Genomic DNA, 22,280 nt, shown 5'->3' on the forward strand with positions numbered 1-22,280 from the left:
ATTTTTATATTGTCTCCTTTCTTGTCTAGTTTTCTGTCATGATGAGCATGTGTAGTCTCATAATGATTACTCATTGTCCAGCTTGTACTTTTGTCTAGCTGTCCTCCTTTCTTCTTTCTCTGTGTCTGTTTGTCTGTTTGTCTGTCTGTCTGTTTGTGTCTGTCTGTCTGTCTCTGTCCCTGTCCTTGTGCCAGTAACCATCAATCAAACAGCCATCTTCTACTAGTTTGTAACTCCCACTGGTCTTTTCTTTCTACTTTGCTGCAGTGTTTTCAACCACATCCTGTACAGCAATCGCTGTCACACCTCCCTCCAGATGGAGAACTTTGTAGATGCCATGTGGGACGCCCGTAGAGCAGTCATCCTCAAACCTGACTGGCCCAAGGTAATCCTCGGCTCTGTCTGCTCAGGGGGGTGCTTCTTTCCCAAAGCTGAAAACTCACTGCAAGGACTTTTCTACTGTGTATGCTAGCACAAATTGAGACTTAATCAAGGGTCATTGACAAAGAGTCATGTGATTGACAGAGAGTCATGTGACTGGCAGAGTCATGTGATTGACAGAAAGTCATGTGACTGGCAGAGAGTCATGTGACTGGCAGATAGTCATGTAACTGACAGAGAGTCATGTGTTTGACAGTTGTGTGTCAAGGGTATTATTGGATAAAACAGCATTTATATAGCCCCATTTATCTGTACAAACATTTCAGAGGCCCCCAGCTCTCACAAGGTGTTACACATCATTCTCAAAGCTGCTGAAAAAGATGAAGATTATGTTATGTAACAAACAGAAGATATATCTGAACAGTGGCTAGAAACTCATAAACGGCTGCCCTTATACTCTTATGCCCAAAGTGTCTGAACATAATGTGGCTGTAGCTTGGTAAAGGGCTGGGGCTCCGCAAGTAGCACAGAAAGAATAAACTTAATTTCATGATTACCGTAACACAATATTTTCGCGACGTGAAATTTTTGTGAATTGGAGCCAATGGCCTTTTTCAGGGCATGAAATTTTCGCAAGTTGCCTCTAACATTCAGTGCGTTTAGTGTAGACAAGAACTTTCACGTGCAATTTTATTTTGTGACCATTCTTCGTTTTACAGTAATCATTACAATAGAAGGCATTTGATGAACGGCAGTGGGTGTTGTACTGTAATATGAATCTGCACAAGATATCATAGTATTGACGGAATACAGACTCCTTAAAGACCAATTTCATACAACAAGCAATCCGCCCAACAAGTAAGATATTGATGAGTTGTCCCAAGTGTACTCAGGCCGGTGTCCAAGGGAAATGCATTTCATAGCAAAATATCTCGTCCTCAATGGGTTGATAGTCTCTTGCAGTTTATAAGTCTCCCTCAATTTTTTGGTTTTCTCACTAGGGTCATTACCGCTACGCCCAGGCCTTCTTCGAGCTCGGAGAACTAGACCGTGCCCTCAGAGAGAACAAGCGAGGGCAGACTTTATGTGCAGCAGCCAAGACGTCGACAGTCGACCTTAAACGTCAGGCAATGGACTTTGACATGGAGAGGCACAGACTGATTGAGGAAAAGGAGACCGAGGGAGTGCCGGACCTCGTCAGCGACGATTCCGAGTCTGACAGTGATGGAGATAGGGTGAGTAGAGTTTATTAGTGAGAATTGTTACTCAAAAACTGGAAACTGACATTTTGTATTATTATTGACCAATAAAGTTGTATAGGTACAAGGGGTCGTACAAAGGGATGACTTATCCCTCCCTCCCCACAAATCAAGAAGAAGTTTTTGACAGTTTACTACATTGACTATATTTTATGTCATTTCCACTGTTGTTGAAAACTAAGTCAAATCTTTATCATACAGTTCAGTCTATGGCATAGTTAAGATAGTATCATGATGTTATGTAACCACTGTATTTATTCAAGTGATTGTTATTGTAATGATCGCTAAGACTGTAGGATTGTTGTTCTTTTCCACCAGGCTCACAGATCCAAAAAGACTTCCCAGAGACCTGGAGACCTTAACCGGGATCTGGAGAAGGAAAAGAGAGAGTGGGAGAAAAAGATAAGGAAGAAACATGACGACAAAATGAGGAAGCAATTTGAAGAGAAGATGAGGAAGGAAAGAGAGATGGAAGAAAGATGGAAACGAGAGGAAGAGAGAGCGATGGAGCAGGAAGAAATTGAGAGACGACAGATTGAATTCTTTCAACGAATGACCATGGAGCGGGAGGCTAGGGAGATGGAGGAGGAAAAGCGTCGACTTGCGATAGAAAAGCAACGTCTGGAGGAGCAGCGTCGAAAGCTTGAAAAGCAGAAGGAGGGAAAAGAGGGGAAGAAAAAGGAAAAGAAGAAAAGAAAGAAAGAACAGGCAGCAGCTAGAAAGCAGCAAGAGGCATCGTCAGTAAGAAGGGATGACAACCTACATGCCAGACTTCAAGAGGAAGCAGAGAGAAAAAAACTGGAGGAAGAGGCTAGGAGGAAGCTAGAGCTGGTGAGTGTGATATAAAACCGATATTGAACTTCTGAAATAATGAGTGAAAAAGGTGGGGTCTGGGTAATGGATAGCTGAGGTTTGATTGCGAAAGTCCTAAAGGATAGAAGAGCAGAAACGTCTCCAACCCCGCCTTGCAGATGGTAGAAAAATCTTGTCTCATCATTATGATCATAATCGCTATGAAAGGAATTTTGAAAATGACATGTTTTGTATGTCTGTAAGCAAATTATTGTAATCTCAATTCTTGAATCACCTTTACCAAAGTGAGGTTTGGAGGTGATTTCATTTCTTGATTTGCTCAATTTTTGGTTTCCAAAACATGATTTGAGGCAGAGCTTCGCTGGATTGTACACTTGGTTCCTCTCAGTGACTCTGTGAAATATATTACAATCTGGCCACTGTGCATAAGCTAGTGCACACTTTGCGAGTTTGAGTGACAGGTCAGATACAATAGCTTGTTCCTCTGAGTGATTATTGAAACGGAGTAGGGTTGGCTTGTTCGATGGTAGCATGGGGGATGGTTGGTTGTGACATAACGTAATAAGCATGTCATGTTTATGAATAGGTGGATTAGAGGAAAGGTTCTGAAAACAAGACGAATGAAAATAGATTGATGTAATTCTGTAGTGAATTCTAGATTTGAAATATTTTTTAAAGGGGTGGAGTTAAAGTGATGAATAATTTAGCAATGGAAGGTAACAGAGTCAGTTGAGCATGATATTTATTTCAATTTACTTCAGGCATTGCAATGTATCTTTACTGTAAGTATAATAAGGACTGCTTTACTTTGTTAAACTCACTTTGTTTGTTCTTTTATATGATTCCTATCACTGAAGAAAGAGTGATGTATGTCATGTTATTTTTTTATTGTCGAAACACGGAATAAATTTGAATTGAATTGAATTGATATCAATTCTCATGTAGTCTGGTATTTTATTGGTAGGTGTGTTAGTCTGACAAGAATATGATAAAAATTAATTATGATTGAAATTAAGTAGTTTCAATCATTTTAAAACAAATATTGGCATGTAGCAAAAACAACCATAAAAAACAAAAATAAACAAAATAGTTGAATTGACTTGATGAATGTACATGTAATTCCATGCTAGCATAAAATTATTTAGAAATTTTATTCTCTTCATACTTTTTTAGTTTTCAATAAATTGTACCTCACCAGCAAAGATGATGATGATGATGATGATGATGATGATGAAACAGCATTTGTATAGCGCCATTTATCTGTAGAAACATTCAAAGGCGCCCAGCTCCCAAAAAGTGTCACACATCATTCACAAAGAGCACATAAAAATGATTGATTTATTGATTGATTGATTTTATTGCTTGCTTGCTTGATTGCTTGATTGATTGATTGATTTATCTATGTATTTATCTATATATCTATTTATCTGTCTATCTATATATCTATATTTGCTGTGACTTTCCTGCATACCGTGTTGTAAGGTAGTCTTCTCCTCTCTGACACTTGAAGGAAAAGCTGCAGAGAGACATGGAGCAAAGGGAATTACAGACAAACTTAAAGGAAGGGTCTGCTGCCCTCTTGAGTGGAAAGAACCGCCAGGCGATATCACTGTATGAGAAGGCCATGAACCTCCTGACTGCCTCAGGAAAAAAGGTAATGCAATGGTAACTGATGCAGCCAAATGATCTGGACAATTAGCTCTGATGTGTGTCATATGTTTCGTATAGGGTGTGCTTCTCTGCTGGTGTCACTAGTAAGATGTTTGTCTATGCGTGATTATTATACCCCCACCCACACATAGTGTGTGGGGGGGGGGGGGGGGGTATATAGGAATCACCCTGAGGTTGGGTGGCCAGTCGGGCGGGCGGGCGGGCGGGCGGGCGGTCGGGCGGGCGGTCGGTCCGTTGCAAAATCTTGTGGGTCGAACTCCTCTCTCAATTTTTGAGCAATTGACCCCAAATTTGGCATGTGTGACCGCTATCAAAGGTAGATGTGCAAGACACCTTTTTCGTTAGTATTGCATAATGCGTTGCCATGGCAATGGCATATTTTCGTAAAAACTTGTGGATCGAACTACTCTCTCATTTTTTGAGCAATTATCCCCAAATTTAGCATGTGTGACTGCTATCAAAGGGAGATGTGCAAGACACCTTTTTCGTTAGTATTGCATAATGAGTTGCCGTGGCAACGGCAAATTTTTAAAAAATCTAACAAAATGTTGTGGATCGAACTCCTCTCTCATTTTTTGAGCAATTGACCCCAAATTTGGCATGTGTGACTGCTATCAAAGGTAGATGTGCAAGACACCTTTTTCATTAGTATCGCATAATGCGTTGCCATGGCAACGGCATATTTTCATAAAAACTTGTGGATCGAACAACTTTGTCATTTTTTGAGCAATTAACTTCAAATTTGGCATGTGTGACCGCTATCACGGGCAGATGTGCGAGAGACCTTTTTCATGAGTATTTCATAATGCGTTGCCATGGCAACAGAAGATCTTTATAAAAATCTTGCAAAATGTTGTGGATTGCTCTACTCTCTTAGTTTTGTAGCAGTTCAGTTTTAATTTGGGTTATGTGATCAATGTAATGTGTACAGAGACTCCAACTCTCCCGTTTTCGACGGGAGATCTCCCGCCGAAAACCCATTTTTGCAAAATCTCCCGTTCTCCTGTTTGAGATTTAATTTCTCCGGCCCTGGCTCTTTGTCTCCCGTTGGAAAGGATTTCTTGCATATTTCTATCGTATGTTGAAAAAATAAGCCTTAGATAGCACCAGAGAGCATCTAGAACCCTAGGAATTTCGCGCTTCGCACACATCAACTTTGAGTCTCCCGTTTGCTCGGGGTTTCAGTCGGGAGAATCTCCAGATCAGAAGGTACTTTGGGTTGGAGTCTCTGTGTATATTTGTGCAAAACACATTTGATGTGTGTGGTAATGAATCTGTTGCCATGGCAACAGTATTTTTTTTAACCAATCATACAAAAATGTGTTGATTAGCCTAACTCCTTCAGTTTTCAAGCATTTGGCTTAGAAATTGGCACATGTGACCACTATTGTATGTAGATGTGCAAACTTACTCTTTCGTCATTGTTGATCAATGTGTTGCCATGGTAACAGCATAGTTTGAATGAAAATCATACGAAAATATTGTGGATTCAGTTAACTCCCTCAGTCTTAGAGCATTTGACTTGAAATTCGGCACACATGACCACTATAGTATATAGATGTGCAAACTTAATCTTTCGTGAGTGGTGAGCAATGCGTTGCCATGGTAACAGCTTTTTTTTACCAAAAAAAACATACAAAAATATTGTGGATTCTGCTAACTTCCTTTAGTCTTCGAGCATTTAGCTAGAAATTTGGCACACATGACCACTGTGGTACGTAGATGTGCAAAGGTAATCTTTCGTCAGTGGTGATCAATGCGTTGCCATGGTAACGGCATATTTTGAATGAAAATCATACAGAAATATTGTGGATTCAGTTAACTCCCTCAGTCTTTGAGCATTAGGCTTGAAATTTGGCATATGCAACCACTATAGCATATAGATGTGCAAACTTAATCTTTCGTCAGTGGTGAACAATGGGTTGCCATGGTAACAGCAGCTTTTCACTAAAATGCATACAAAAATATTGTGGATTCAGGTAACTACCTCAGTCTTTGAGCATTTAGCTTGAAATTTGGCACATCTGACCACTATAGTATGTAGATGAGCATACATAGTCTTTGGTCATTGCTGATCAATGTGTTGCCATGGTAACAGTATATTTTGAATGAATATCATGCAAAAATATTGTGGATTCAGTTAACTCCCCCAGTCTTTGAGCATTTGGCTTGAAATTTGGCACATGTGACCACTATAGCATATAGATGTTCAAACTTAATCTGTCATTATTGTTGAACAATGCGTTGCCATGGTAACAACATTTTTTCACCAAAAAGCATGTGGATTCCGCCAACTCCCTCAGTCTTTGAGCATTTAGCTTGAAATTGGGCACACCTGACCACTACAGTACGTAGATGTGCAAACTTAACCTTTCATCATGGTTGATCATTGTGTTGCCATGGTAACAGCATAGTTTGAATGAAAATCGTATAAAAATATTGCGGATTCAGGTAACTCCCTCAGTCTTTGAGCATTTGGCTTGAAATTTGGCACTGTATCCAACCATTGTAGTACAGAGATATGCAAACTTTGTATTTCATCATTGTTGAACAATGTGTTGCCATGGTAACAGTGCATTTTAAATGATAATGATACACTAATATTGTGAATTCAACTAAGTCCCTCATCCTATTACTTGTAGCATTTGGCTTGAAATTTGGCACATGTGACGTCTATGATATATAGTTGTGCAAACTTCATTTTTTGTCATAATATCCAACATTGTGTTGCTATGGTTACCCAATTTTTAATAAAAACCATAGAAATCATCAATTTATCTTGCTCACTCAGTTTTTGAGCACTTGACTAGAGATGTGGGACATTTGACTAACAGTGAGCAATACATTTATTTACTGTTGGACAGTGTATTGCCATGGTATTTTTTTTTCATTAAAAAGTAAAAAAAAAAATCCTGGTTGAGCTAATTTCCTCAGTTGTCGGTGGGGGTATATTAATCACAATGAGTGATAGTTCTAGTTGTTTCTTAATTCCACAGATTTTGTTTTCTTTTTTTTATGACCTTTATATACTTTATCATATTAGCCATTATGACACCTAAACATGTGAGTAGGCATGGTGCTGACTAGAGAAATGTCATAATTTTCGTAGAGAAAGATTATGAAGATACATAATTATTAACTAGTCAAGCTGCTCTTGGCAGATAATGCCTGTAAAGATTAACCTTTATATCATAATTGTCTTCAAAATGCAAACACGGATTTGACATGAGTGGTCTTGTGGGATAGAAATTGTGGATTTACCCCCAGATTCATATGATGACCCATAGAAACAGATTCTAAAGTGATTTTGTGAGAAGTGGGAGTACCCCAATTTACTGTGACAATTGGGTGACTTGCTGTAGTTTGTTTCAAAATCTGTCAGTGTAGCTTCACTCTGTTTTATTCAATATTTTCTTGTATTGTTTCATTTTTTTCTTCTCTCCTTCTCAGTAAAGTTTGGTTGTACCGTCTATCTCTGTAGCAATATGTTTATCTAGGCCCCATTTCAGAAATCTTGTCATCAGTGACAAGTTGTCATAGTTGTTATAAGCTACCGAAATCCTTGAATCTGATTGGCTAAGAGCTAATTTGTCACAGAAATGTGGCAGTTGTCACTGATAACAAGTTTAATGGAAAGGGACCCAGGGGGTCAGTTCTCATTTCTGTCTTTCATCTTCACGTGACAAGAATTTGTAATTTCCTTCAGTTACAATTCATAGATCATTTTTATATCTCTAATCCATAGTATGGAGGGATGCATGAACCAGACTACATACTGTTCCTGTATGCTCACGCCCAGGTGCTCCTCGGATCCAACATACCATCGGTAAAGTTTTCCCTCCTTTTGCATGAATAGAAAAATTTATTATGTAGAACACCAAGACAGACTCTAGCTGCCTAGAATTACTGGTACTCCCTGGCTAGGTGTGTCACAGAATTTGACTTCACGACCGAAAAGTTGATTAGCCTTTTCTTTGTCAATGAGTCCAGTGTGCACAAATTTCACACACAAACCTATGGACAGGTAATAAATGTGGCCTACAGAGGGTTATTAAGTTTCATTTCATGTTGTCTCGTAGGTCAGTGACGTCAACTTCTGTTGTTGTTTTTTTTTTCCATACCAGGCTTGCAAGACATTTTATGTATAAGATTGTCAGTCTAACATCTGAATATTTGACTGATTCAAATTGTACTCATATGAAAGAGGCCAGATTAAAGGTTAGAGAGCAGAGTGTCTCAGTTGTAATGTTTTTGAAGCATAGATGTAGGCCTTTAACCCTAAAAAGACTGGGCTATTTTGGTAGCTCGAAAAACTGGGGGGGGGGGGGGCCTAAAGGGCCCCCCCTTAAGATCTCGGCCGTGGATTGCGCGATCGCCGCGAAAATTTGCACAAGGATAGTGTGCGATGTAATCTACAAGATCGTATATTTAAATTTTCCAAAATAGTCTTCTTTTATCTTATTTTGATTATTTATTCTAATTTATGCGAGAAATCAGACTTTTTGATATAAATCAGTAAATAAAGCTCCAAAAGTGCTCATTTTTGGTCTAATTATTCTTTGTGGCATTCTTAGCAAATGCACTTGAAAAAAAATTTGGTATCAAAATTAATTTCTTATTCATTTTATTGTTTCATGAATTTCTTTTGTATTTCTTTGTTTTTTCGACCTTTGTTTTCGTTGTTTTTTTAAACAAAATTTGTGGCAGACACTTTTTGAAGCATAATACTCCTAAAACAAATTGATTTTAGCCATTGAGAGTAAAAATAAGCATATTTATATGAACCATGTGAAAAAACTCAATTTGCATTGACTTTGTACACAAAATCACATTTTTGAGCCATTTTCGGCCTCACATCCATGTACAAAATGTTGTGTAACTTCAGAACCGTACCCCCGGGCGTCACAAATTTGGTGTCAAAATGTGCGGGAAACTTGAAAGAAAAAAGTCATAGAGCATCGCGGCGAGAGCATTGCGTGTTGCAGAGTAATCGCGCGAAATGTCGAGGGGGGGGGCCTTTTAGGCCCCCCCCCCCCCAGTCTTTTTAGGGTTAATGGTATGAAATGTGGTACATCACTGCACACAGGGCAAAACTATGCACCTTAGAGTTACTCCATGCCCCCCCAATACCTGTTGAAGGTCGATGTGCTATTCTGCAAATTAACTTTTAAGTGCAGCGAAGGTTGGCCTTGTAACAGATTGTGTACAGATTTGTACGTAGCACACACACAAATGAAGATTCTCTTGGAGTTGAGTGTAACTGATGAGGGAATGCTTCGGTGCTCCTATTCTCTGATGTGCAACTCTATTTCAGCAGGCCTGCGCTAGACATTGTTTTGAATATTCATTGTAACTTGATGGGGTAGTAAATGAATATTACTTCAATCGAGCCAACCTCCCCACAACCTCCCCATCACATGGTGCCTCCACAGTACATTCCCATAAGCCTGTATTGATGCTCTGAATACCTTCTGTGATATCATAGGCAGAATAAACACCTACCTTGTAATTACAGATGAAAAGAAGAGATTTTAAACGTTATTTGTGTCCACAACTTATAATGATTGCACCAAAGTTTCAGGGTTTCGGACAGACTCAAGCCACTTCTTTTTATCTTTTCTGAACTGAAATCAACGCATGAACTAACGTCCTCATCATGTTACCTGTTTATTGCATAGGGATTAAATACCAATGTGAGTTAGTTCTAGTCAGTGCAATATTTTTGTATTAAGGATGGGACCTCACAAAATTCATGATTTTACTGTTTCTGTTAATACTGATAACAGGAAGTCCTTGAAGGCTTGGAGAAACTGGAGAAAATTGTCGCAGATTTTCCAGCCGTGCGGATCGGTCTCGTCTTCTACGGCCTCGCTGAAGCCAACTACAAACTGAACAGGTAAGTGGACATTGCTGACCGTTGCAGTGGACATTGTTGAAGTGGTGTCAAGAGACCCATTCATCATAGTTCTAGGTCTCATTTCATGAGGTACATTTTGATAGCAACTCTTGCTAGAGTAGCAATTTGTTGCAAAAGCCATTGTAGAAGCTTTGTAGACCATCACCACCTAGTTGTAGAGTAGGTTGTAGACCATTACCACACAGGTTATCCTTCATTTCATATGCTTTGTACAAGCATCTTAAAGGAGTTTATTTCACCATGCTAGCCCAATACATGAACAATGAGAAACCAAGTAGAAACTAGTCACATGCATACCATTTGATGTATTCATTAATTTCAAAGTATTGTATGGTGTGATATTTCACTGCATGAAGTTGCTGCACTTTTTACTTTATATTCTCTTTGCGTTTGTTCTGACCAGATTTTCTGAGGCTTTAGACGCAGTGGAGAAAGGGACTTTCATCATAGACCACTTTAACCAGAGTATCCAGACGTGGCCAGGGACTAACACTAACATCAAAGAAACTGAGAAGGGGAGACTTAACGTGAGTACTCTGTGTGGGACAGGAAGCAGGTGTAATGAAAAATGCTATACACACGAATACACACTCACACTGAAGAGCTGACAGGTGCTTGAACTTTTCTTAAGAAGGATTTTCTATGAAACAAATCGGTGTGAAGTGGGGCAGTACTATGTGTGTGCACTTGAATATAGTGTAAAACCAGAAATTTCTGTGGCTTGAAATTTTAGTGAATACTGGCATTCAAGTCATATAGACAATTTTTTGCATGCATTTAAATTTTGCGAATCTTGGCTCTTGAAAAACTAAGATGTACGTGGAAATTCCTGGTTTTACGGAATATGTAGAAATCCTTTAAAATATAGTTTGGTGATACTTTTCTATTCTGTTAGCCCAGAGTCTGTTGTACTGTCGCCGAGATTGTTGCTTGATAGTCATCATGATGCTAGCCCTGTTGGTCTGGGAGCTAAGGGGTTAATAAGACTTGAAACATGAAACTACTGGTAGTCTGTGTCAGCCTTTGACCCTTGCATCAGGGTAAAGAGTCTGAACCGAGGAGACTAGTGACACCAGTGGAGTGTATTGTTATCAGTGCTTGTTAAATTGAGACAAACCTGTAGGTCATTGCTTGCTTCTAACCCGTCGAGGACAAGCTGATTTTGATGTAACACATATTTCTCATAGACACCTGCCGAAGTATGCTCAGAACTAGTCTTCACTGGGTTGAGCTCAGTTTGTGTGTGCTCTTGATTAAATGAAACCTGTGATTATGACCAAGTGAAATGTGAATGTGACATCCATGGCTGATATTTCCCACCAGGCTGCCCTCGCCGAGCTCCGCAACAGCTGCAAGTACCCGCCACGCCCCGACGCCCACTGTCGTTACCCAGAATGCACCATCAAACGAGAGATCTACCTCTCAGACCTGGACTTTAAGGGATATATCAAGGTCCGGTGTAGTGAGCGTTGTCAGCTGGAATACCACACAGCATGCTGGAAGACGATCAAAGCTAACATGAACATCAGCATTGAAAAGGTTTGTCTGTCGTCAATCATATCTGAAATTATAACCAGTCATATAGTGCTTCTGAAGTTAGCTTTAATGTGTTAAGTGAGTATCAGCAAGATTGCAATTAGGGATTTTTGTTTTCCCTCACGACATTTCTGCAGTTTAAAGTAAGGCTTGGAGCCATACTAGCTATAGTTAGTCGTGTAGGTGTTCTCTATTTCTAGAGGTTTTTCACTACCACTGGTACATGTATGTGCATTATTACCTCCGCCAAGGGAGGAGGTTATAGTTTCATCTACGTTGGTTTGTTTGTGCATGTACAAATAACTCAAAAAAAGTTGTTAACGGATTTAGATGAAACTTGCAGGAAAGGTTGAGAATGACACAAGTAACAGATGATTAAAGCTTGGAAGAGATCCAGGAATTTGTATAGATTTTAATAAGGATTTTCGATATTTTGACAGGTAGGGTTAATGAACTTCGGAGTTCAAGCTGCATATATTTTAGGTTTTCATACGCACATTAGAGTGCATGCTCTAATTTCCGGGCCAGAGCGAGGCATGCTGCGCAGCTGGCATTGATAACAAAACAAAAGGTTTCTATATTGGGAAATACTGGTAGGACGATTTTCAGCACGCGTACGTATGGGTGGAAATCACTGATCTCTATGGAAGAACAAGGTCAGTAGTGGAAATAAGCTGCACTCTTGCACTCTCAGAGTACTTTTCTAGTTTATTGATTAAATTAATATACTTTCTAAGGTCATAATGTGTAAAGGCATTGTATACATTAATTGATGTTACCATGTCTTCCTTCATACTCTAGGATGCTCTCAACACACCATGCCCAACACCAGACTGCGTTGGAACTCTGGACAGCATCAAGGTGTATGGAGCCAATGGACTACAGAAGACTGAGGTAGGACGCAATCCTGAACAAAGTTTTCCTTCACTTTAGCTCTGATGACTTTCATTTCATTTTTGTACCTCGTTATTGTTGTTTGGAATATGCAGAGCTGCCGTGTCACCCTGACTCTGCATGATGCTTCCTGAAAATTTGACTTTTTTTTTCTTGTTATGACAATAAGATACAAAAGTCACCCTGATTTTGTATATTATTTGTCCTATATTGAGATGTATGTACATGTAACTCACAAGTTCCTCCCTGATTGCTCTTTGGAATCTTCCTAATTTTGATACGGGTATTGGCAGCCTTGGATAAGATTATTTAGGTCATTAAAGCACTTTTGCTTTTATCTGCTGAGGTATTACTTGCAAAGACAAACAGTAGTTTTGAAGTACATTGTATATTCCTGACAGGTTTATAACAGTATTCCCTGTACTAGCCGGAAAGGTAAAGGAAGAAGAAGGCAGTGATTTGATGTAGCTTTGGTATGCAGTTGTTGCAGTAGATGCCAGTCACAATACTTTCCTGGGAGTCTGGTTATAAAGCAGATATCATCCAGAATTCATATATACATTCAGAATTTATCATCCCTAAATCAAAAGAAAAGACTGAACAAGGAATATTGAGACATTTGACAAACACATAAAAACTAACTGAAGACGATCGAGTCTTAAAATAAGTAAAACAGTAAGACCAGGTTATGATGAAAAGATGTTGATAATTTTACAACCACTCCATGAATTTTTATGATTTTAATGATATTGAGCAGCATGAGACGTTTGTTCAGTGCATTTTAAGTACAGTAAACCTCGCATGAGTCGAAGCTCTCGGGACTGACAAAAATGCGTCGACTTAAGTGAAATTCGACTCTGGCGAGAGTCGATTTTTTTTTCGACTCACAGTTATGTACATGTATTATAGTACATTTGCATGCGTGTGTGTGTGTGTGCGTGTGTGTGTTTGCATTCAAATTTGTCTGTTCTTGAAGATAATGTTCTTATTTTGTTCTAAATTGAACATGGAATTTGTATCAATACTAGTAGTTAAAAGTAGTTCTGAGAATGTCTGCGCTAATGTGGCAATGTGCATGTGCTATGTCTATGGTGCAATATAGGTAGCCATCTCTGTCAACCTACCCTGAGACAAACACTCTCCCAGGCCCATCCCACCTCCATTGAACAAAACTGTACAGCCAGTCGGGCACGCACAAACAAGCTCCGCCCACTTGGCCTGTCACTAAAATATTAAAGCAGCGATTGGTTGACCAAGGAGTTCTGGCTTGACATGGATAAAGTATGGATGTGCTGTGTGTATGGATAAAGTATATGGATCGATGTGCTGTGTGTATACATGTATACATACATGTATTCGACATGCGTGCAGAGCGGTACGGTGAGTGTGCATGCTTACCTGCAGCGGGCCAGGGACGGGGTTCTTCGACATGCCGATTTTTTTGTTCTCTAAGTGTAATGAGAATGCCAGACAAATCTTCTTCGGCTCAAGTGATGTAAACTACGTGTATTATGTACAAAAGGGACTGAATGTTTTACTTCGACACAGCCGAAATTCGACTCTCGTACTTCGGCTTATCCAAATATTTCTTAGAGAAAACACATAGGGAAAAATCGGGACTTCTTATTTTGCTTCGAGTTAAGTGATTTTCGACTCACTTGACGTCGACTTATCCGAGGTTTACTGTATTCCATTTTTAATGTAAAGTTATTAATGTCAAGTTATTCTTCCAGACAGATTCATAAATTGATTTGATTCCCCCTCCGCTCCCCCCCCCCCCCCCCCCCCCCCCCCCCCCCCCGAAGTATGTAGCCAGGCTCTGAGAGAGGATTGAATTGTTAAAGTCCATTTTTGTTAGAAAATAACTTTTAAAAACACTTTCTCCAGATGACAATGCTTAGGGTAGAATATTTTTGTTTCAAATGATTCACCTTTTCTGCCATCAGCCCAGTATTGAATTTTCTATGTTCCTTTCTGTTTGTAGACAAAAGTTGAGAAGCCAGTAAAGCAGAAGGAAGACATCAAACCCAAGCAGCAGCAGCCTCCTGGGTGAGGAATATGGAGAAATGGTTTTTATATAATAATAATAATAATAATAATAATAATAATAACTCAGTATTATATAGCGCTTATCAATGAAATTCTCTAAGCGCTTTACATAATATATACCTAAACATAAACTCCTGCATAATCCAAAATACTATAATTTACACAGTTATACTGACTGTGAATTCTGAGTATTGATTGGTTCAGATATTTTTGTTAAATATGAGAAGTGTGACTTGTGAGACAAGTTGTGTATGATGTTGTAGTCTTGACTTTTATGCAGTTTATGAAGGTGTTGGTCTTGTTACAAATTATGTCTTGATTTCATTTTTCTTTCCTTCTTTGCCTTTGTATCCTTGCATTCTTTCTTTGCTTTCCACTTGACATTTCAAAGAAGCAAGGCGATTTTCAGAATAATCATCACTGTGACATGCCCAAACCTTTCTGATTCTTGCTGAGCTGTCTCAATACCATTCAGTTGATCCTTCCAAACAAAACTTGACCTTTGACATGTGTAAGACAATACACAAAAATGAACGGATCCAGGAATTGCGTAAAGGGGGGGGGGGGGGGCATAAAAAATATTTTTGATGCTACTTGCGGGTTTCATTTCATTTTATTTTTTTCTTTTTATGTCTTTGTTTTAACAACGTAAATAAAGGGGGAGGAGCGCGCCTGTAGCGCCCCCCTCTCGATCCGCCACTGAAAAGAACCTGATTTAATAAGGATTATAGGATTCATTTTTCCTCTTCATGAAAATGAGTGTCTAGAACTACCTGATTGGTTCAAAAAGGAAAGTCAGAAGCTATGGTAGTAACAGAAAACGCTGTAAGAGGTTATAGGTCAATCAGCTTTGTCTCTGTTTCACTTCTAACATCAGGAAATCACGCAAGGATCAGCGAAAAGACAAAAAGTTCAAGAAGCCGAATCAGGGTGAGCAGAGGTCAGAGAAAGGTCAAGGAGATGCCGGGAGTCTGGTGCCAGAAGGGAAAGCTGCAGCCAAGCAAGGTGATTAGAAAGAGATTAAAGGGATCATATAGTTTGGGTTGAGACCTAATTTCAGGTTTCTAACACTTTTTGGTGAGATAATGAGAAACCTCTTATGAAATATGAAAGAGTACTATGTTATTCTATGAGGAATTCAACTTTTATTTTATGAAAATTGGTTTTGAAATGGCTTAGATATCCAAAAAAAGAGCGATTCTAATAAAGTGTAGGACCCACACTTTATTACAATCGTTTTGTTTTACTGTGTTTTTGGATGTTTCAGTCATTCCCAACTCGATTTTCATCAGATAAACTTTGAATTCCTCGTGAAATGGTATGCTCTGCACTATATCACAAGTGTTTCCTTGGTATCTGGCAAAAAGTTGAAAGCCCAATTCTCATCTCCACCAATACTGTCCATCCCTTTAACCCGTTGAGGATGGACTGATTTTGCTACGACACACATTTCCCATAGACACCTGCCCGAGTATACTTGGGACTAGTCCTCAATGGGTTAATAGTTGATAAGATACAAGTTTGGTCTCTATGGCCCGAATTCACAAAGGTGGTACAAATGAAACCATGGTTTAAACCATGGACACAAACCATGGAGCGCCAAGTGTTGCACGGAATATTTCGTTACGAAATTGGTCATTTTGTCGACAAAATAACCATTTCGTTAACAAAATTATCATTTTGTGGACGAAATGTTCATCTAGTTACAAAATGTTGTCATTTCGTTACAAAATAATCATTTCATTGACAAAATGACTGATTTCGTAACGAAATATTCCATGCGACACTTGGTGCTCCATGGTTTGTGTTGATGGTTTAAATCATGGTTTCATTTGTACCACCTTCGTGAATTCTAGCCAATGTGTGTCCACCTCACTCTCCTCTGTTCCTGTCTGTACACCAGTTTCACTGGGGTGACACGATCTTGTATGTGCAATTTTGATAAAAATGACTTTTTGGGGGTCAATGATCAGATAATCAGTTAAGTGATGTCCTGTCCAAATCCTAGCTGTCTTACCCCAAAAATGAAGCCACCACAGCATGTCAAAGAAAATGTCTAACCCATTGGATACAGTACTTTGGCTGCCATGTTTTTTTTTTTGCTCTCCTGAACATTTGACATTTTGTAGATACAAGGTCTTGTCACTCTAGCGACATTATATTATTTTCATGGTGCAGTCATTGCAGTCTGTTCTTTCCTACCCCCCCCCCCCTTTTCTCACTTTCTCTTGATAGCTTCCTTTACTGAAATATTACAAGAGGAATGGGCTAAGGGTCACTGACCATGGCAGAAAATGTCATTTCTGAACTGTTACTTCAGCTGTCAATGAACTTCCTCTAAAATTTACAAAATGGGTTTGCAAGTGCTGGAATGTCCAAGAATGGTATTTTTGGTAAGGAGTGAAAGAGAGATGGCTGTAATTTGGTATGATGAACAGAAGCACATTGTTGAGGATTTCTTATGTGAAAAGATTAAAGGACAATGTACAAATATCAGTGAACTTCCTTTACATATGACAAATTGGCTTTTCATATGCTGGAATATGATTTCAACTGTGAACTACAGTCAAATGACTCTAGATCTTATTTGTACATCTCTCCACTACCTCCCAATTTTGTCTCTATTTTATCTTCTCTCTGCCCCCAGTCTGTCTTCGTTGAATCTTTTTCTCCGTTCTCATTCCATCTATCTGTCTTGAAATGACCCTTTTAACCCTTTTGTCTGAGATACATTGTTTACAATATCTATTTGTGTGAGATGTGTTCTGTATTCATTGATATATTAAAGGCACATAGACCCAGTAGCGCTGTTGATGATACTGCCTATCACCGTTAGCATTGATATGTAGATTGCCAAAATTGAGCTGTCATCAAGAGTAAAGTGCGTAGGTGTTGCTAAGTAACGTTGCTTTCGTTGTCTTCTCTGCGCATCGCGCAGTCTGTAGTAATGCCAGGGTGCGTGCTTATGTGCTTCTTGGTATGACGTCACAAAAGAAGTTTGTTAAAACTGTCATCCCCCTCAGCCGAATCATGAGCCGAACTGTGATCCGACCACTGACTACAGTGGATCGGACTTCTTCAGACTTGTTGAAATGGGTCACACCGTAAGCGCTAAAGAGGAGTTGATAGCGTAGGTCTCTGTAGGAAACTTTAGCTCCACGCCCACGTACGCATTTGACTAAACCGCCGGGTCTATGTGCCTTTAGTCCAAGCTGTGTGCATCTCAGTGAGATAGTAGTAACCAAGAGTGGTTCCCTTGTTTCAGATGAAGCACAAATCTCACCTATAATTTATACTTTCAAATAATTTAGCATGGTAGGACAAGTACCCTGATACTAGATCTTTAAGCTCCTGTGAGCTCATGGAGTGTTGTACTAGAAATCTGTCAGTAACCATGGTAACCATACTTGCATCAGATGATGGATGATCTGTCTTTATCCCCATCAGGTGATACCGGTAAGCCATCTCAGGTTTCAAGGGTGCGGACGGTCTCTGATGCTGACAGCACCCATTCCTCTGATAGCAGCAAGAACCAGTCTACCCTGGAAGCTGGGACGGTGGGCGGAGCGGAGGGTGGAGCTGTGGGCGGAGCTGTGGGCGGAGCTGTGGGCGGAGCAGTGGGAGGGGAAGAAGACTTGGAGCCAAAGCCTCTGGCCACCTACGTCTTGAAGAGAAATGATATTATTGAGGAGGAGAAGGTATTTCTTGTCTGTCATTGTTTCCATGTCTGTCCAGTCTATGGGGATGCTCTATTCTTTACAGTTCCCTTTATTCTATATTCTTCTCAGAGACATGGCTTCAAGTGGTTCAGGATTACTACTTGGGGTTAGGATAAGGAATCGGAGTGGGAGTTGGAAATTTGCTTAGGATAAAGCTGGAGGTTTGGAATCCGAGATTACTGCTGTATTTTCAAGAGTAGAGTGAGGCTCAGCGGCAAGGGTTTGAAGTAAGGCTGGGAGTTGAGACAAAGACTGGTGGTGAGGAAAGAATGTGTGAGTTTGTTATCAGGGCTGGATTTGGATTTTATGGTGGGGATATGACAGACTAAAGGTTAGGATTGAGATTGTGGATGTAGGATTAGAGATATCAAGATCCAGGTTAGGGTTGTAGTGGGGTAAGGAAAAGGGGGTTAAGATTGGCACAGTGGGATAGAATTGTGGGTGGTATAAGATTTATACGGATTGTGACTGTTCATACAGGTGTAGTCTAGAGCTGGAACCTTAAAGATTTTGACTCAAGCTAGGGTAAAGGGTTATGGGTTGTGACTAGAGATCTGTCTTTATGTGTCATGTTGAGTGTGAATTCAGAAAAGGTAAGGTTGCCAGGTTTAAGGTTTGCCAGTTGTAAGGTTTCAACTCCTGTTGAAATAAGTGGAACAAATGGAACAAAATGGAAATAAATTAAGCAGGTCCACTAAGCATTTTCCTGATGGTTCTCACCACAATCAGTCATATAAGAAGTCAACCCTCATACTACTGGCTATGAAAGGTAGGAATTCTTCATTGTGGACAGAACATGACCATCTTTTCATTTCTTATTCCTCTTTCGCAGCCCAAAAAGTCTAAAAGTAAGCCCAAGAAGTACAGACCGGTAAGTACAATTGAATCATAGATTGTATGTTGTGCCTGTTATGGTTACACAATTCAATTTCTTTGTATGCTGTATATGGCATATATTTTGTGGTGTTGTTATTTTGAGAATTTTGTGAGTCAGGTGACCTTAGAGAAATCAACAACTCTAAAAAACATTGCTTCCCCCTAACAAAAATGGTATACACTCATGATTTCAAATTTGGGAAATGACTAACTTTCTCTTTGATAGGAGTAGTACCCTCTTTTCTCATTTCTTTTCTGTGGTTCTCAATTGCAAAATATACCACTCATGAAGTTATCTTTTACGTTCTGACTCACAAAATATTATGCTATATGAAAAAAAAATTGTGCCGCATAAAGTATAAGCGTGTCATTCATGGAAATTTGTCAGAATTTCTCACTGTCATGTAGTTTTGAGCTGACCAGATGACTCCTGATTTAGGGGGTGAGGTAGATTGAATGGTTATGATATTTGTGAAATAATGACAGGCATGGCAACAGCATGGGATGTACAGTATTGGTGGTATAGCAGATGTCCTGATGATGTCGGGTTAACCATGCCTCAAGTTTGTAGAAGTTTAGTCAGTCTGTGAGTGTAAGAAGGGGACCAAGAGGGTGCATTGATTTCCATGATCTAATCATTAGTTGATTAAATTGTGAAGGAAGGTTTTGACTCTTCTCTGATTGAAATGAGTGACGGACTGCTGTATACAAGAATGATATTAAGTTCAAACATAAATAGAACTTGACATGATAAATACTGAATTAAGCCTTGCTGGTTTGGTCTTCATAGCCAGGATAGACCTTACACTAGATCCCTGTATGCTGGTCAACAAAAAGATAAAAATTGATTACTTCAGTATTTTGTAGAACCAAGATTTTTAGATGTCTGGATTTATTTAAGAACAATTGCCCTGAAGTATAAGCCACATTCTTAGGTAATCATATTTCTGATGTGTTTTGTGCTGATGGGTTTATGGTGGTTATTACATGTTTCTTGTTTGCATGTTGATTTTCCTTCATATTCAACCACTGCAGGTCAATGACATCAATGAACTGATGGCTTTCCAGTTTGAGGAGGAGAATAGACGTCTGTATGGAGCAGAGAACGCTGAGGAGTTGGAGAACATCAACAGGTGTGTTCACTAGCCTTCTGTTCCAGTCTGTTTGATATTTCTACCTCCGCCAAGGGAGGAGGTTATGTTTTCATTACCGTTGGTTGTTTGTTGTTTGTTTGTCGGTGTCCAAAATAACTCAAAAAGTTGTGCAGGAATTTGGATGAACCTTGCAGAAAAGGTTGAAAATGACTAAAGGAATAGGTGATTAAATTTTGATAGTTCTCCAGAAATTCTTATTGATGTTATGAAGGATTTTTGATATTTTGGCAGGTAGGGTCAGTGAACTTGGAAGTTCAAGCTGGGCATTTTTTAGGTTTTCATACATGCACTAAAGGGCGAGGCACGGCGCGCAGCTGAGGGTTTTTGACGTAACAAAGGCTTTTATATTGGGAAATCGGACGATTTTTCAGCATGCCTACATATGGGCGGAAATTCCCAATCTCCATGGAAGAGCAAGATCATCGGTGGAAAGTAGCTGCTTGGTGGAGGTCTGTGCTCTCAGAGTGCTTTTCTATTTTTTTTTTCTGTGATGTGTGACACTTATATAGTACTGGTAATGTTCTCTTGACAGACATACAGGCTTCTTTTATGTCCATCCATCTTCCATCCTAAGGTCGTTTTCTTCATCTTTTTCTTTCTAACGATAAGTACTAGAAGTGCATGTTTTCCTGGTTACAATCAGTGTCTATACTGTTTTACCCTGACTTGCAATCTGCAGAAAATGGCAGTCAACGTTAGCGGTGTCACTGCCTGAGGACCGGCCCTTTGCCATACCAGAGCACCTCAAGGAAGCAGCTGCCAACCTTGAGGCATCGTTTGGTGTCTCCAAGGAGGAGGATGAAGAGGAGGAGGAGAGCCGGAGGATGGCACTCTACCTGTGAGTACTACCATGACTACTACCACGACAGGTGGTCCTAGGGCTGAGGCCAGGGTATAAACTGGCCCTCCCTGGCCCAGTGGGCCGATGATATTCACCCGTTTGCAGGAGTCGCCTCTAGGGGGCTAATCAAATCACTCTACCACTGTACCATCAACCAGATACTACCGTACATTGGCCTGGCATCTCAGAGACACGCTTCGTATAAAATATCACAGATGGAACCAACGTTATGAATGTGGCAAGGTTTCTAGAGGAAATATGTTGTTTATAGAGTTCCTTTGTTAGTAGTTACAATAGTTTAGTGGGTGTCTCATGAGGTGTCATGGAAGTGGGAGGGGGGAATTGTTGAAGTGAGCATCACAGCAGAACCATATGGGTAAAAACTGAAGCTTCAAAGTGAAAGGTCACCAAACCTTGGCTAGAAATGTATTTTTCAAACTTCAGCTAGTAGAGTCTGATGAGAGTGATTTGGGTGAGAGCTTACAAATGTATTGGAAAATATTTCCTTTGTTTCAAGGGGGTTAAAAATGTTCCCTTGAGGTCAAGGGTCAAGATCAATGATTTCTGATTGGAGCATACATTCACAAGGTTATGATATGAGGGCAAAGAAAAAAAGATATTTGATGAAGGTTTGATAGTCCTTCAGCGAGGGTGGTCATGGAGAGTTGTACCTACTGAAATCAAGAATCAGCAAAAAAAAAAAATAAAATCTGAAATATTTGTTTTTAAAAGGCATCTTTTACAAGAATAGCTGCAGTAGATGCTTCATAACACAGAAAATTAAGTTTTGCATGTTTTGTGTCGTTGTTGTGTCGTTCAAGTTGTTTTGTATAGTGTATTAATGTATATGTTTAACCATTTACGTGCCCATGGACTTAGCCCAACTAACCAAACTTTTTCATCTACATTCAGTAATTGATTCTAAAATGTAACCTTATGTAAAGTAAGCAAGCTCAGTCAGGTGTATCAGTGTGCCCCAGTCAAAGTGACACAGGGAATTATGGAGATCAAGTAATCTCTAGTCATTAACCCTCTGTGTGGCTGATTAATTTCCTGTTCAGAGGTATGTGTAATAGCTTTGTGCACCTCTTACTCAGTGGCATGGAAAGGGTTAACATGTAGTTTCGAGATGACTGTTCTAATCATCAAAGGAAGAACTTTAGCCTGTGT

The 22,280-nt window shown here is 39.6% G+C and overlaps 1 protein-coding gene across 1 annotated transcript in view; it reads left to right on the forward strand.

Annotated features, from left to right (window-relative positions):
- LOC139723068 (uncharacterized) overlaps nt 1-22,280 on the forward strand; it is a 50,411-nt gene that overhangs the window by 517 nt on the left and 27,614 nt on the right. The window contains exons 2-16 of the mRNA XM_071634373.1: nt 268-385; nt 1,383-1,616; nt 1,959-2,471; nt 3,964-4,107; nt 7,870-7,950; nt 9,911-10,020; nt 10,445-10,568; nt 11,365-11,580; nt 12,379-12,471; nt 14,456-14,520; nt 15,398-15,460; nt 18,309-18,345; nt 19,072-19,110; nt 20,151-20,248; nt 20,949-21,107. Of these exons, the coding sequence (XP_071490474.1) occupies nt 268-385; nt 1,383-1,616; nt 1,959-2,471; nt 3,964-4,107; nt 7,870-7,950; nt 9,911-10,020; nt 10,445-10,568; nt 11,365-11,580; nt 12,379-12,471; nt 14,456-14,520; nt 15,398-15,460; nt 18,309-18,345; nt 19,072-19,110; nt 20,151-20,248; nt 20,949-21,107 (2,094 nt within the window). The remainder of the gene's footprint in view (nt 1-267; nt 386-1,382; nt 1,617-1,958; nt 2,472-3,963; nt 4,108-7,869; nt 7,951-9,910; nt 10,021-10,444; nt 10,569-11,364; nt 11,581-12,378; nt 12,472-14,455; nt 14,521-15,397; nt 15,461-18,308; nt 18,346-19,071; nt 19,111-20,150; nt 20,249-20,948; nt 21,108-22,280) is intronic.

This window comes from Diadema antillarum, unplaced genomic scaffold, assembly GCF_040938485.1.
Source record: "Diadema antillarum isolate AM-2024a unplaced genomic scaffold, OU_Dant_1.0 scf00000001, whole genome shotgun sequence".
NCBI lineage: Eukaryota > Metazoa > Echinodermata > Echinoidea > Diadematoida > Diadematidae > Diadema > Diadema antillarum.